This window comes from Eptatretus burgeri, chromosome 8, assembly GCF_056783735.1.
Source record: "Eptatretus burgeri isolate ZD-2024b chromosome 8, Ebu_testis_v1, whole genome shotgun sequence".
Taxonomy (NCBI): Eukaryota; Metazoa; Chordata; class Myxini; order Myxiniformes; family Myxinidae; genus Eptatretus; species Eptatretus burgeri.
In genome coordinates, this window is record NC_140968.1 from 39,905,062 (window position 1) to 39,921,850 (window position 16,789).

At 42.4% G+C, this 16,789-nt stretch overlaps 1 protein-coding gene across 1 annotated transcript in view; it reads left to right on the plus strand.

Moving 5' to 3' along the window:
• LOC147021585 (rhophilin-2-like) overlaps positions 1 to 16,789 on the plus strand; it is an 81,520-nt gene that overhangs the window by 28,462 nt on the left and 36,269 nt on the right. The window contains exons 3-5 of the mRNA XM_085891690.1: positions 11,564 to 11,695; positions 13,483 to 13,558; positions 15,407 to 15,484. Of these exons, the coding sequence (XP_085747816.1) occupies positions 11,564 to 11,695; positions 13,483 to 13,558; positions 15,407 to 15,484 (286 nt within the window). The remainder of the gene's footprint in view (positions 1 to 11,563; positions 11,696 to 13,482; positions 13,559 to 15,406; positions 15,485 to 16,789) is intronic.

The following is a 16,789-nucleotide window of genomic DNA, read 5'->3' on the forward strand; positions in this document are numbered from 1 at the left end:
AGAATTAACAGGAAGTCAAAGTTGTATCAATCTTTTTGAAACGCTGTAAATTATGATGCAAAGATGAACTGATTACATTTTGACATCAAGAGGTCAAAGGTCAGAGGTCATGTCAGGTAAAAATGTAATACTTGAAAACAACTGAAGGAATTTAAACCAAAGTTGATGCAGGTATGTATCATGATGCAATAATGTGGGTGGAGGCATATCGGTCGACGTCGCGACATCGAAGAGTGCCATTCCACTTCTTATTGAGATATCAAACCTGCATTAGCTTTACTGATAAAATTTCATGATTGATATAGGAAACAGAAATGGGTGTTTCAGCATTCCAGCATTTGGTGTTTCACTGTACATGTGACCAAGAATGCTATGTTACATCAGAAAGGTGTGTGTGTGTGTGTGTGTGTGTGTGTGTGTGTGTGTGTGTGTGTGTGTGTGTGTGTGTGTGTGTGTGTGTGTGTGTGTGTGTGTGTGTGTGTGTGTGTGTGTGACATCACCACACTTTTATGCTATTAATTTGCATGACTCGATTGTCAATATTTATCATTTCGTGAGCAGTAAAGCCATGATTCTGATCATCTTCCAGCTTTAATTAAATTCCCAATGGAAAGTTTAATGTTTAATTGACTTTGTGTATATTATAGCAATTTGCATCTAATGAGGTGACGAGCCAGCCATGCCATGCCGGCGAGATTTGTTTTCAAAGTGCCTTTTTGTGCAGGTTGAGGCGTGTAGGAAATTTTAAGTGCTGAAGGATGTGGATTGATCATCGTGGAGGAGTGAAAAGGAATGTCTAATTAATTAAGTGGATATTAAAAAAAACAAAAAAACTTTATGGATCTCAACTTAAACAAACTTGCAACGCCCCAACGCTGGTTTTATTATTACTTAAAAGCAAATCGTCGAGCTTGATTCAAACTTTGTCGTTTAAAATTTTTTAGCCGTCATAATTTGATATATGCTCATTTTTTTATTTATTTATGATCGCTCTGCAAATCCTATGGTGCTGGTTGGGGATCTGACTGCGGTGGTGAAACTGCGAATCACACGTGCACTGTAAGCGTAGCTGTGTGTGTGTGTGTGTCACATGGAGATCACGCATATGCGTAGTCTTCTAAACCTTGTTTAGGGGCTTTCTACATATTATGTACACACAAGGAGTTGAAGTGAGTTAAAATTTCACAATATTGTATCTAGTATCTAGAAGGCTTTGTGAATGTTTTCCAAAAATCCTCCAGGAACATCTTGCTCTAGAATTGGCATTGTATCGCATAGATGTATCTTGGAATCTTTCAGTGATGGGAGTGGGTCAACTCTCAATTCTTGTTCTTCTATTTTTTTTTTAATGGCCACAATTATTCTCACGTTATTGTGGGGTTGGACAGGGGAAGTTTTGGTCCAAGTCTTTCACGAACTGGCTGACCAGGCTTGACGTTCGACCCAGTTTAGCCACGGATAGCTTGCCTACTCTTTGCGAAGGACACTGTGGGATGTTTAAAAGTCCACCAACTAATGCCGGCAGATGGGGCGCCCGATTTAACGTTCAACTGAGGGAAGGGACACACATTGATGAATCGCCCTGCCTGGTGAAACACTGGGATGACAGTTTATAGCTCGATCTGGATTCAAACCCAGACTGTCCAGCTTAGAGGTGAGTGTGCTTACGTCTCAGCCATCCTTTCAGCCCAGGGGTCAACTCTCAAAACATTAGCTGATTTTTCTCTTCGCCATCGTACTTCATTCACAAATTAGAATTCTTATGAATTGTCCAGGCTTTCAATTGCATGAAAAATGCATCATTTTTGGTACAGGTGTATTTGAGAAGGTGGGTGGTGGGTGCAGCCTCTTGAAGCATATCTAGTGTTTTTTCTTAAATGTTAAAAAAATTGCACATCGATTTTAGTGTCTTTTGAAAATGTTTTCACGTCGTTGGCCCTGCTAACGCTGAACTGGCAACTCTGGAAATTATTTGACTCCTGTGGATAGGCCGAATTACCTAGTGTGGAATAGCCCCGTACATGCCCCGGTCGGGATTGCTCATTCCACCGGTCTCTGAAAGCTAAGGTTGCAATTTAAGCCTCCCCCAGATATTTAACCGAAACTGCACCAAAATGCTTTTTCACATTTGAGGTTTGTAATGCTGGACCACCACACAAAACACATCTTGTATATTATTTCCGAGTTTGTGGTTTCGTGTCGCGCTATCTTCGACTTTGTTCTGCGCTCGAGTAACGTGATATTCGGCTTACATTATCTCAAAGACCATATGAGGTGCATGGTACAAAAAAAGTAAATAAAATGGTTCTGAAACGGTGAAATTGTATTCCACTTTCTGCGTTAAAGTAAAATTACTACTGATACTCTGCATCAGTTTCTTTCTCAAACACACCCACCCCAACATGTCGCGCAGAGCGCGGATTATGCTAGTTCTTATGAAATAACAGGTTTAATAACTAGTATGTGCCCGTACATGCAAACCCCCCCCCCAAAAAAAAACGTTCAAACCGCGAGCCAGAAACAACAACCACACAGGCCGTTCCTTCTCTCTTGCGTGGCCGTACGTGCAAACCAAAAAAAAACCTTTCAAACAACCACACAGGCCATTCCTTCACTCTCGTAAACAACGACTGGATTGGGACATTGTGTTTATCTATAAATGCGCATAAAAAATTGAGAAATTATTAGAATACAGTAAGTCATCACTATCCGGAAGTGGTGCGTGCCCGTACGGAATGTTCACATGCATTCCACGAATTTTTGCTTTCATTGAAGTAACAACTGCTGTGATACACACACAGAGTTAATTAAAACCAACTTTACCTCCCTGTCTTTGCTAGCCATGACATTCGCTGCCATTGACCATTGCCACTCTGACGCCACGGTAACTAAATGGTGCCCTTTCCCCATCGGCCACACCTACTCAGCAACGTGTCGTGTCATTGGTTTGGTAAATAAATGGCCATAACTTGGGAACCTCTTGTCCGATTAATATCAAACCTTGAAAAGGCGCATCCTCAGGGCCCAGCAATATACCTGGCAAGTTTCAATTGGATTGGACCAGTGGTTGTCAAGAGACAGCAGACACACACACACACACACACACACACACACACACACACACACACACACACACACACACACACACACACACACACCTGGCATTATAGATAGATAAAACGGCCACGTGCGCCAACTTGGTTCCCTTCGGCTTGATAAAACTTGAGGATCACAAGCGAAATGTTGCCAGAGGCTGACACTGCTCTTCCAGTTTCTTTCAAAATTGGAGAGTGGTGTTCAGTTTTATTTATTGGTTGGCTGTGCCTTCTTTTTATTTGAAATGGATATTCCCAACCACATTAATTTGATGTTTTGTGATATATATGTTGTTGTTGTTCGTCTTTCGGCTGCTCCCGTTAGGGGTCCCCACAGCGGATCATCCGCATACTGATTTGGCATAGGTTTTACGCCGGATGCCCTTCCTGACACAACCCTGGTCGCCTCGTACGACACAGGGATAAGGATTGGGTTTCGCCATGATTCCGGGCTGCTCTACACCCTCTCATAGCACTGCCCAGTGCAGAGCTCCCGTCCTCAAGCGATCCTCCAACCCAAGCCCCCGAGTAGCCGGATTACAGGCGCACGCCACTACGCCCGGTGTTTTGTAATATATATGTATATGCATATATTATCTTTGTCGGGGAGTGGCCCTAGATTCAGGCCCTAGAGGCCATGAATATTCACATGTAGTGTCAGAACTTCTTATTTTGTATTCAGTTTGTGTTTAAAGTAAGGAGGCAATGTAAAATGTTTCCCTTGAAGTAGATGGGAGGTTGTACTTGTTGAGATAGTTAGTGAGGTTAAGGCGTCTCTTCTCTGTATATCTGGGCAGTTGTGGGGTGACTTCACATTTCCCCACCAACAGAAGAAGTTCGCTCCTTTCCAGCAGCTGTCTGTCAGTGCATGGGAGGCGGGGATTTGTGGAAAGACCAAGGTGGAGATTGATGGAAGGCCTTTAGGCAGAGACTTGCTAATTGCCCAGTGGTGAGGTTTGGTCAAAGACCTCAATGTGGAGATTGATAAAAATGCAGTTCTGTGACGCAGACCCAGGCAGAAGCTGGTGGTGATGGAGGTTGTTTCACACTGGGTGTACTCCTTTGGGGTGTGATTTGACTTGCCGACTATGCCTTCTCCGGGCACTGCCCCATCAAGCCGCTGATTTCAATTGGTGCCAGATATCTCCGCCTGTGACTGTCATCACTTGTTTACCACATGGTCTGTTGTGGTTGTGGGCAGAGGCATCACTAGCTTTTAAAAGGATTTGGGGCCCAGGCCTCCTCAAACTTCAGATACCCCACCCCCAATACAACATTTAGCATAGTGGCACATGTAGAACCATAAGGGCACTCGGTGGAGTGCGTACCTCTGCCACGTAATGCCTGATCCACAAGAACATATCGGGCCCAATCCATTCTTGAAATATGATGCTACACAGTACTTAATCATTTTTGGCCCTATCAATGGTGAAGAATCACTTTAAAAAAATAAATAATTCTCATATCCAGATCTGAACTAGGATCTTCACCAAAATGGAAATGATTTGTTGTGGTCACACACATAACCTGTCCACCAAGTTTCATCCAAATCTGTCCACAACTTTTTGAGATATTGTGCTATATATTGGTTCAGCCCTATCTCTCAACGGTGAAGAAACACTTTTAAAATTTATCGGATCCGGATTCGGATCTTCACCAAAATTGAATCAATTCTTCCTTGGTGTACATGTTGGGTGTGTGACAAGTTTCGTCTGAATCAGTGAACAACTTTTTGAGATACCGTGCTATATATCATTTTGGCCCTATCAATGGTGAAGAATCACTGAAAAAAAATTTAGTCGTCGGATCCGGATCTGGATCTTCATCAAAATCTAATCAGTTCATCCTTGTCACACACCCAACCTGTCCACAAAATTTCATCCGGATCCGTCCTCAACTTTTTGAGATATCCTGCACACAGAGAAACCTACAGACAAACAAACAAACAAACGGACAGAGAAGGGTGAAACCATAACTTCCTTCACGTTCGGTGGCGGAGGTAAAAATAGGCTAATCGTTATAAATTAAATAATAGATTAATTAAAATAGATTTGGGGCACAACAAAAAACATTCAGGGCATATTCCCCATGGAGTTTTAGAACTTCTTATACTGGCGGTGTCCACCACTGCCCCTGGTTGTGGGCCCGCCTGATGCCGCTATATCCTATAAACCACGTGCCAGGTTGTGTGTGTGTGTGTGTGTGTGTGTGTGTGTGTGTGTGTGTGTGTGTGTGTGTGTGTGTGTGTGTGTGTGTGATAGAGATAGAGATAGAGATAGAGATAGAGATAGAGATAGAGATAGAGATAGAGATAGAGAGGTAGAGAGATATTGGCATCCAGGGGGTGATGGGGCAATTTCTTGTGGTTTATTATATCTTGTCCTTGTGCAATAATATATTTATTTATTATTTCTTAAGGAAGAAATTAAGGATTTATGCAATCTTTGTCATCGGTCAACCCAACCATCGAAACCTGACACCATCCATTTGACAATAATTTGGCTGTCAAACAACATGTACATTTGAATTGTGTCATGCTGCTTTTAGTTGCACTTAACTCGCTTTCATTGAACATAATTTTATTCTGAAGTTCTAAAGGGTTGGGGTGGGGGTGAATTGTTCAAACACCCTGCTCCACCCCCATGAGTCCTCCCTCCACGGCTTCACCCCTCTATTGAGCATTGCACATCTGCAACCATATTTTATAGATTTTCATATATATATATATATATATGTATCTGTAAACCACAATAAATTACCCCATCGCCCCCTGGACCCCATATCAGCATATGATATACCCCCCCCACACACACACACACACACACACACACACACACACACACACACACACACACACACACACACACACACACACACACACACACACACACACACACACACACACACACACACACACACACACACACACACACACACACACACACACACACACACACACGATCTGAATGCCATCTTTAAATAATCCATGACATTGGCATTCCCATTTTGTAAAAGTTAATAATGTTTGGGTCTAGTTCATCATTTTGTGCTTGTTTGTGTCTGGAACTATCCCATCTTTAATTTCCTCTTCATCAATTTGCTCCTAATTTTATTTTTGCCCACTCTTGGTAATAATAAATTATCTTTTTGTTAACTATTTCTCAAAAGATTGGAACCATCTTTTCTCTGGTATATCTTCCTCAATAATGGTTTGTGCTTGGTGTGTTTTCCCTTTAATTTTTTTTTTGTCAACAGTGTGTCGATGTGTGAGAACTTGTCTGCTGCATTGGCATGGTTAGATTCTGAGTGCTGTATTGGCATGGTTAGATTCTGAGTGCTGTATTGGCATGGTTAGATTCTGAGTGCTGTATTGGCATGGTTAGATTCTGAGTGCTGTATTGGCATGGTTAGATTCTGAGTGCTGTATTGGCATGGTTAGATTCTGAGTGCTGCATTGGCATGGTTAGATTCTGAGTGCTACATTGGCATGGTTAGATTCTGAGTGCTGTATTGGCATGGTTAGATTCTGAGTGCTGCATTGGCATGGTTAGATTCTGAGTGCTACATTGGCATGGTTAGATTCTGAGTGCTGTATTGGCATGGTTAGATTCTGAGTGCTGCATTGGCATGGTTAGATTCTGAGTGCTGCATTGGCATGGTTAGATTCTGAGTGCTGCATTGGCATGGTTAGATTCTGAGTGCTGTATTGGCATGGTTAGATTCTGAGTGCTGCATTGGCATGGTTAGATTCTGAGTGCTGCATTGGCATGGTTAGATTCTGAGTGCTGCATTGGCATGGTTAGATTCTGAGTGCTGCATTGGCATGGTTAGATTCTGAGTGCTACATTGGCATGGTTAGATTCTGAGTGCTGTATTGGCATGGTTAGATTCTGAGTGCTGCATTGGCATGGTTAGATTCTGAGTGCTACATTGGCATGGTTAGATTCTGAGTGCTGTATTGGCATGGTTAGATTCTGAGTGCTGTATTGGCATGGTTAGATTCTGAGTGCTGCATTGGCATGGTTAGATTCTGAGTGCTGCATTGGCATGGTTAGATTCTGAGTGCTGCATTGGCATGGTTAGATTCTGAGTGCTACATTGGCATGGTTAGATTCTGAGTGCTACATTGGCATGGTTAGATTCTGAGTGCTGTATTGGCATGGTTAGATTCTGAGTGCTACATTGGCATGGTTAGATTCTGAGTGCTACATTGGCATGGTTAGATTCTGAGTGCTGCATTGGCATGGTTAGATTCTGAGTGCTACATTGGCATGGTTAGATTCTGAGTGCTGTATTGGCATGGTTAGATTCTGAGTGCTGCATTGGCATGGTTAGATTCTGAGTGCTACATTGGCATGGTTAGATTCTGAGTGCTGTATTGGCATGGTTAGATTCTGAGTGCTGCATTGGCATGGTTAGATTCTGAGTGCTGCATTGGCATGGTTAGATTCTGAGTGCTGCATTGGCATGGTTAGATTCTGAGTGCTGTATTGGCATGGTTAGATTCTGAGTGCTGCATTGGCATGGTTAGATTCTGAGTGCTGCATTGGCATGGTTAGATTCTGAGTGCTGCATTGGCATGGTTAGATTCTGAGTGCTGTATTGGCATGGTTAGATTCTGAGTGCTGCATTGGCATGGTTAGATTCTGAGTGCTGCATTGGCATGGTTAGATTCTGAGTGCTGCATTGGCATGGTTAGATTCTGAGTGCTGCATTGGCATGGTTAGATTCTGAGTGCTACATTGGCATGGTTAGATTCTGAGTGCTGTATTGGCATGGTTAGATTCTGAGTGCTGCATTGGCATGGTTAGATTCTGAGTGCTACATTGGCATGGTTAGATTCTGAGTGCTGTATTGGCATGGTTAGATTCTGAGTGCTGTATTGGCATGGTTAGATTCTGAGTGCTGCATTGGCATGGTTAGATTCTGAGTGCTGCATTGGCATGGTTAGATTCTGAGTGCTGCATTGGCATGGTTAGATTCTGAGTGCTACATTGGCATGGTTAGATTCTGAGTGCTGTATTGGCATGGTTAGATTCTGAGTGCTGCATTGGCATGGTTAGATTCTGAGTGCTACATTGGCATGGTTAGATTCTGAGTGCTGTATTGGCATGGTTCGATTCTGAGTGCTGTATTGGCATGGATAGATTCTGAGTGCTGCATTGGCATGGTTAGATTCTGAGTGCTGTATTGGCATGGATATATTCTGAGTGCTGTATTGGCATGGTTAGATTCTGAGTGCTGTATTGGCATGGTTAGATTCTGAGTGCTGTATTGGCATGGTTAGATTCTGAGTGCTGTATTGGCATGGTTAGATTCTGAGTGCTGTATTGGCATGGTTAGATTCTGAGTGCTGTATTGGCATGGTTAGATTCTGAGTGCTGTATTGGCATGGTTAGATTCTGAGTGCTGTATTGGCATGGTTAGATTCTGAGTGCTGTATTGGCATGGTTAGATTCTGAGTGCTGTATTGGCATGGTTAGATTCTGAGTGCTGTATTGGCATGGATAGATTCTGAGTGCTGTATTGGCATGGATAGATTCTGAGTGCTGTATTGGCATGGATAGATTCTGAGTGCTGTATTGGCATGGTTAGATTCTGAGTGCTGTATTGGCATGGTTAGATTCTGAGTGCTGTATTGGCATGGTTAGATTCTGAGTGCTGTATTGGCATGGTTAGATTCTGAGTGCTGTATTGGCATGGTTAGATTCTGAGTGCTACATTGGCATGGTTAGATTCTGAGTGCTGTATTGGCATGGTTAGATTCTGAGTGCTGCATTGGCATGGTTAGATTCTGAGTGCTGCATTGGCATGGTTAGATTCTGAGTGCTGCATTGGCATGGTTAGATTCTGAGTGCTGTATTGGCATGGTTAGATTCTGAGTGCTGCATTGGCATGGTTAGATTCTGAGTGCTACATTGGCATGGTTAGATTCTGAGTGCTGTATTGGCATGGTTAGATTCTGAGTGCTGCATTGGCATGGTTAGATTCTGAGTGCTACATTGGCATGGTTAGATTCTGAGTGCTGTATTGGCATGGTTAGATTCTGAGTGCTGCATTGGCATGGTTAGATTCTGAGTGCTGCATTGGCATGGTTAGATTCTGAGTGCTGCATTGGCATGGTTAGATTCTGAGTGCTGTATTGGCATGGTTAGATTCTGAGTGCTGCATTGGCATGGTTAGATTCTGAGTGCTGCATTGGCATGGTTAGATTCTGAGTGCTGCATTGGCATGGTTAGATTCTGAGTGCTGCATTGGCATGGTTAGATTCTGAGTGCTACATTGGCATGGTTAGATTCTGAGTGCTGTATTGGCATGGTTAGATTCTGAGTGCTGCATTGGCATGGTTAGATTCTGAGTGCTACATTGGCATGGTTAGATTCTGAGTGCTGTATTGGCATGGTTAGATTCTGAGTGCTGTATTGGCATGGTTAGATTCTGAGTGCTGCATTGGCATGGTTAGATTCTGAGTGCTGCATTGGCATGGTTAGATTCTGAGTGCTGCATTGGCATGGTTAGATTCTGAGTGCTGCATTGGCATGGTTAGATTCTGAGTGCTGCATTGGCATGGTTAGATTCTGAGTGCTACATTGGCATGGTTAGATTCTGAGTGCTGTATTGGCATGGTTAGATTCTGAGTGCTGCATTGGCATGGTTAGATTCTGAGTGCTACATTGGCATGGTTAGATTCTGAGTGCTGTATTGGCATGGTTCGATTCTGAGTGCTGTATTGGCATGGATAGATTCTGAGTGCTGCATTGGCATGGTTAGATTCTGAGTGCTGTATTGGCATGGATATATTCTGAGTGCTGTATTGGCATGGTTAGATTCTGAGTGCTGTATTGGCATGGTTAGATTCTGAGTGCTGTATTGGCATGGTTAGATTCTGAGTGCTGTATTGGCATGGTTAGATTCTGAGTGCTGTATTGGCATGGTTAGATTCTGAGTGCTGTATTGGCATGGTTAGATTCTGAGTGCTGTATTGGCATGGATAGATTCTGAGTGCTGTATTGGCATGGATAGATTCTGAGTGCTGTATTGGCATGGATAGATTCTGAGTGCTGTATTGGCATGGATAGATTCTGAGTGCTGTATTGGCATGGTTAGATTCTGAGTGCTGTATTGGCATGGTTAGATTCTGAGTGCTGTATTGGCATGGTTAGATTCTGAGTGCTGTATTGGCATGGTTAGATTCTGAGTGCTGTATTGGCATGGTTAGATTCTGAGTGCTGTATTGGCATGGATAGATTCTGAGTGCTGTATTGGCATGGATATATTCTGAGTGCTGTATTGGCATGGATAGATTCTGAGTGCTGTATTGGCATGGTTAGATTCTGAGTGCTGTATTGGCATGGTTAGATTCTGAGTGCTGTATTGGCATGGTTAGATTCTGAGTGCTGTATTGGCATGGTTAGATTCTGAGTGCTGTATTGGCATGGTTAGATTCTGAGTGCTGTATTGGCATGGTTAGATTCTGAGTGCTGTATTGGCATGGATAGATTCTGAGTGCTGTATTGGCATGGATAGATTCTGAGTGCTGTATTGGCATGGTTAGATTCTGAGTGCTGTATTGGCATGGATAGATTCTGAGTGCTGTATTGGCATGGTTAGATTCTGAGTGCTGTATTGGCATGGTTAGATTCTGAGTGCTGTATTGGCATGGTTAGATTCTGAGTGCTGTATTGGCATGGTTAGATTCTGAGTGCTGTATTGGCATGGTTAGATTCTGAGTGCTGTATTGGCATGGTTAGATTCTGAGTGCTGTATTGGCATGGTTAGATTCTGAGTGCTGTATTGGCATGGTTAGATTCTGAGTGCTGTATTGGCATGGATAGATTCTGAGTGCTGTATTGGCATGGATAGATTCTGAGTGCTGTATTGGCATGGATAGATTCTGAGTGCTGTATTGGCATGGTTAGATTCTGAGTGCTGTATTGGCATGGTTAGATTCTGAGTGCTGTATTGGCATGGTTAGATTCTGAGTGCTGTATTGGCATGGTTAGATTCTGAGTGCTGTATTGGCATGGATAGATTCTGAGTGCTGTATTGGCATGGATAGATTCTGAGTGCTGTATTGGCATGGATATATTCTGAGTGCTGTATTGGCATGGATAGATTCTGAGTGCTGTATTGGCATGGTTAGATTCTGAGTGCTGTATTGGCATGGTTAGATTCTGAGTGCTGTATTGGCATGGTTAGATTCTGAGTGCTGTATTGGCATGGTTAGATTCTGAGTGCTGTATTGGCATGGTTAGATTCTGAGTGCTGTATTGGCATGGTTAGATTCTGAGTGCTGTATTGGCATGGATAGATTCTGAGTGCTGTATTGGCATGGATAGATTCTGAGTGCTGTATTGGCATGGATATATTCTGAGTGCTGTATTGGCATGGATAGATTCTGAGTGCTGTATTGCGAACATTGAACACACCTAATTGTGCTAGCCTGCCTGCCTCCCTATACCTAACAGGGCGACCACCAATTCAAAAGTGCGTGATGCAGTGGAGCTTGAGCTGAGCTACACGAGAGCAAACTTGCTTGTCCTACAGGATGAGCTTGCTGTGGTGAATGGTTCGGTTCAGGTGTACCAGGACAGCGGCAGGTAACTGTGTTTTGGTTAGTGTGGCATCTGTGGCTTATTGAGGAGGTGATTGTCATTGGTGTGTGGAACCTCCAAGTGTTATAAGATACTCTCTGGGAGTGCTGGCCTTGTGGTGAATACACTGAACTACTATCGCAGATGATTATGCTGCCGCCGCTGCTTCTGTGCCGACCACTGTACGATCATTACATTATACGACCTCATTGGCCCAATTATTCCCATCTTCTTCTGGTGTCAGTGTTTGGCCCAAGTCTTTCACAAATCAGCAGCACAAGAATTTGTAATTTGGCCAGGATGTTGCTGACGACTCATCTATTCTTTGCAAGTGACACTGTGGGAACTTAAACGTCCACCAGGTAATACTAGCAGATGGGTCAGCCAGCTTAATGTTCGTCTGAGAGACGACACACTTTGTAATACAATGTCCTGCCTGGGAAACACCAATCCCACAATTTATAGTCTGGGATTGAACCCAGACTAGACAAACGTAATTGCGCGATCTCCGCCGTATTGTCGGATAAGGTATCCGGTAACCCAAATGTGGGTTCATATCGGTTTCAAGACAACATTAGAAAAGGATTTCGATTCTAAGCTTCAGTAAATTGAACTATTTTTCAGGTGAATTACCATGTCACTAGCAGATTTCCCATTTGACTCATTGATGGCAGGTCATGCAGGCACGATCTGTCTGGTCAACATATGATACCAGTCCACATTTTGTCATTTGACACTTCAGGCCCCCGAGGAACCTTGCAATGTGCACAAAATTGTTAATTATGAAAAGGCAGCACCACTCATCCATCCATTGGGACCATACTCTGTACAGAGTGTCGGTGCTGCCTAAGCAGTCTCCTGGGCTATTGGGCACAATCCTGGATGGGTCGCCACTCTGACACAGGATGCTCAAATGGCTCAATCATCCCACCAAGCTGGTACTCATTTTGCCAACCTCAGAAGGATGACAGGCTGAGTCAACCCCACCTGATATTAATTCAACAGCCCAGCGGGAATTGAACTCAGGACCCGAGGATCCTAAGCCCACCACCCAAACCATTAAGCCAACAACAGGCATACCTGAACCAAATCTATAAAAAAAAATAACAGTTACTAAATACTTTCAAAGCACACAGACAACAAAAGTGTTCAAAATGGCATTGTTTCCTCCATATTCTCTTTGGAAGTTATTATTCCAGAGATAAGTGTTCTCATCCCAGTTTTGTTCTTGATTTGCATAAATGATTTATGCATTTCCTTGAAAGCACTCCTTTAACTATTTTCTCAATCATATTCTCTGCCAGACAATGCCACAAAGCCCAGTTGATGTGCCTTTTCCTGGCGAGAATGGTCTACATCGAACGCCCTTCCACACATTGTGGCCAACCCTTGTTGTATTCAGGGTGACTTGACGTGCATTGAAATGTCACTAATAAAAATACAGCAGCACTGTAATCGCAAAATAAAAATACAATATATATATATATATATATATATATATATATATATATATATATATATATATATATATATATATATATATAATTATACACACACACACACACACACACACACACACACACACACACACACACACACACACACACACACTGCCATGATTTGTCCTTTCTTGTGACTAATCTATGTGGTGGATCAAATGCAATTGTAGCTTGTATTGATTATTATCACATGCTACTGTCATTGTATTATGACATCACCGTAAAGCTTGTCAGACTTGTGCACATTGTTGGATTGTGATTTGTTTGACACCTTTCATCCCCCTCCCATTGCAGTGCTGCTATGGCCTTGCCCCTAATCCCCCTTGGTCTCAAAGAAACAGTTGATGTGGACTTTGGAGCAGTCATTGGGGTAAGTTGATGCTGCAGAGTTATTCACATCATGCTTTTGTGTGTGTGTGTGTGTGTGTGTGTGTGTGTGTGTGTGTGTGTGTGTGTGTGTGTGTGTGTGTGTGTGTGTGTGTGTGTGTGTGTGGTAATTATGGGCCATCTCTTTATTACGTATGCGTGAATATGATACTTTTGATCCTGAACTTCCTACCCTTCCCTCCCAATACTCTGATCTCTTTGTGACTTTTTTTTGTTTGTTTTTCCATTCCTCCTGTTCTTCTATATCCTCAATCTTTGTTCTATAATCTGTTTTTCTTTCCATTTTGATTTCCTTCATTTAACCCCATCACCACAGTTATGTAATCTATAAATGCCCTTTACATCCATTTGTGTGTCAAGTGATATTTGGATTACATTTGCTTGAACCTTTGACCATGGAATTGCCTGTACCCACCCTATAATGCCTCAACTTCTACCATTTGTATCAACCTCGAAGCTGGTTGTGTCATGTGCAGAATGCAAGTGGAGGTTGTGAATTACTGAGAGTGAGAGCTTAAAGAACTAAATTATCCTCAACAACTTTGTATCTCCTAATGTTTTGCACAGAATAAGTGTGTGCGTGCGTGCGTGCGTGCGTATAATTCTGAATGAATGAACCCATCTGTAAGAACAGGTTCTTCGCTAGTAAGGAGAATGTATGAAAATTGTTGGAGTTCATCGTTAACCGATTGATGTCATCAATGAAGCAAAGAAATGATGTCTGTTTTCTCCTGCGACGTTCAAAATGAAAATCAACATTAGTAATCTAGAGAGCAGTGTGAAGCCATCTAATTTGCTTTTGGTGAGGAAGAGTTGACTTGCAAGTGTAGTTCTTCGCATCAAAACCTGATTTGTGTCATCTGTATTTGTAAATCTACATTTCAGTTTTTAAATTCATGAAATTCTATTGAGGACTGTCTCACTTTCCGCCCCTTTTTGTGCTGTGGCTCAGGACGTGGGAACAATAAACGAACAACCGTCCACGGTTCATTACGTTCCTGCACTTGCCACCTGGCAGCTCGAGCAGTCGATTTCGCGCTTGAGTTCACGCCTCTGTTCATTCATTTGCTTATCTCGCTTTTGCAGTCAGACGTGTGTTTTGATGCAGCTTGGCCGCATTACAATTTGTGGCTGTGCATGCCTGCAAGCATCGAGAGATACGGGAGGGTGAAATGTTGCCATAGATTGCTTGTATAAGGGGAAGATCATGATGATTGCATTAAAATAAAATAAAATAAAATCTTCAAAATTAGAATATCCCCTTTGTTGTGGTTTTGATGTGGCTTCAATTGAGGGGTTTGTCATTAAAATAAATAACATTTTGATCAATTTCCAGATGTAAAAACAATTGCCCGATGCACTGCATGCATTTTCTGTTTGTTTTTTTTTTTTGATCCAGATATACGAGTCGTTAAAATAAGGAATAGAACAGCTAAAATTGGTCTGCAAAAATGTACCATAGAACTGCTGACGTGCAAACATAAATGTCATAAAGGTGAAGAACGGGCAGCAAAACTGAATGGCACAAAAAAAAAACTCGTCGGAGAATACATGTGATACGCGTAATCTAAATGGAGAACGTTTAATGTGTGGGATAGGTGGAGAACAACCTGCTTATGTTTGGAACAAGCCAAGTTAGTTCAGTAAAAGCTCGTAATTTTGACGACAGCTTTCTCTTAGCCACGCTGAGGCCCGATGCTGGCAAGCTTGACCTTGAAGGACAGAGCTACAATAGCCTGGATGTATGATATCGACAGATGGGAGATGGCTGCTCATCATCATACTGGTTGTGGTCATGATCTCATTACCAATCGCATGTCCCCACTGCTAGGATTTTCTGGAGGAGCACTATGGAGAAAACCGTTTGAAATACAGCGAAGAGATCGACGAGTTTATAAAACTACGTCTGGTAAGTTGATCCATTCCCACCAGCCTCAAATGCCAAGAGTTAGGTAAGCATCCTTATTTGAGGAAATTGCTGTTTAATTTTATTTCCAAAGGCAGTCTATTATTTTTGAAGATGAATAATGGAGAATGGTTTGAATGCTTGCCCCCCCCTCTCCCCATCATTATCATTTGATGAAAATCTCTGCAGCAAATCTCAAATATAACAAAATAAACTTGAGGTTTTCTCCGTATCTTGTAAACTCCGTGTGCAGGACACTTGTGAAAATGTACTTGAACCAATGTACTGAATGGACAGCGATAAACAATGAAAATCATTCTAAAGTGAGAAAATTGCATCAATTTCTGAAATCGGTAAATTTTTGAGGCTGGAAGCTGTGTCTGCGTGCACCCAAAAGAACCCCCATCCTCTCCTCTTTTTGGCAACAAACGTGGGCATCCTTCATAATCCCTTTTCAATCTCCACTGTGAGCTTTTTGAAAAATCTTCCATCTCTTCTCTCCTCTTCTATGTAAATATATGGACTGTGTCTGTTTCCTCTCGTTTCCCACGTCCTCTCTGCTTCGCAGCGAATCATCAAACTTCGTCGGCATAATTACCAATGTCGTACAGTTGTGCTTACAGCATCTAGATTTACTTGCAGCTCTTTCATTTTATCCCATTTGGCCAAGCCTCAAGTAGACTTTTCTCAGTGTTTGCCATGTCTCGATTTACATCAGGGAATTCCAATTGGTGGCACTTCCAGCGTCATTCCGTCGTGTGATTATTTTTTTTATTGTTTGTCTCTGGTCCTCCCCGTCCATAATCCATAAAAATCCCAAACCATTCCATCACCCGTCCTTGGGGATATATCAGCCAGCTTATGCTACACGCATGAAAATGTTTTGAACAATGAACAGCCCTTTAGCTCGGTTATTTGACATTACTTGCTGGCCATTAACAGTTTCCATATAATCTGTGGACGTCGTATTATTTTACCACCCCACTGACAGTGCCACAGTGTTATTGACGGCACGACCACAAAACTGCCAATATTACATCCTAACTTTCCCAACTACTTGTACTGTAACTTGTTAGCTCGCCTGTTCGAAGAACAGAGAGCTATAGCGATACCCCCGGCGTGAGCGTGAGCGTGAAAATGTTAAAGTTTTTGGTGCAAGTTATTTTTTTCCTTTATAATGTTTTTATATACCACACTATTTTTTTGTTCGATTTATTTTTTATGTGATACCGGTCATCCGTCCGTCCGTTCCTGTCCGCACTCTAACTCCTAAAGTTTTCAACTTTCACGTTTCATATTTGGTACACA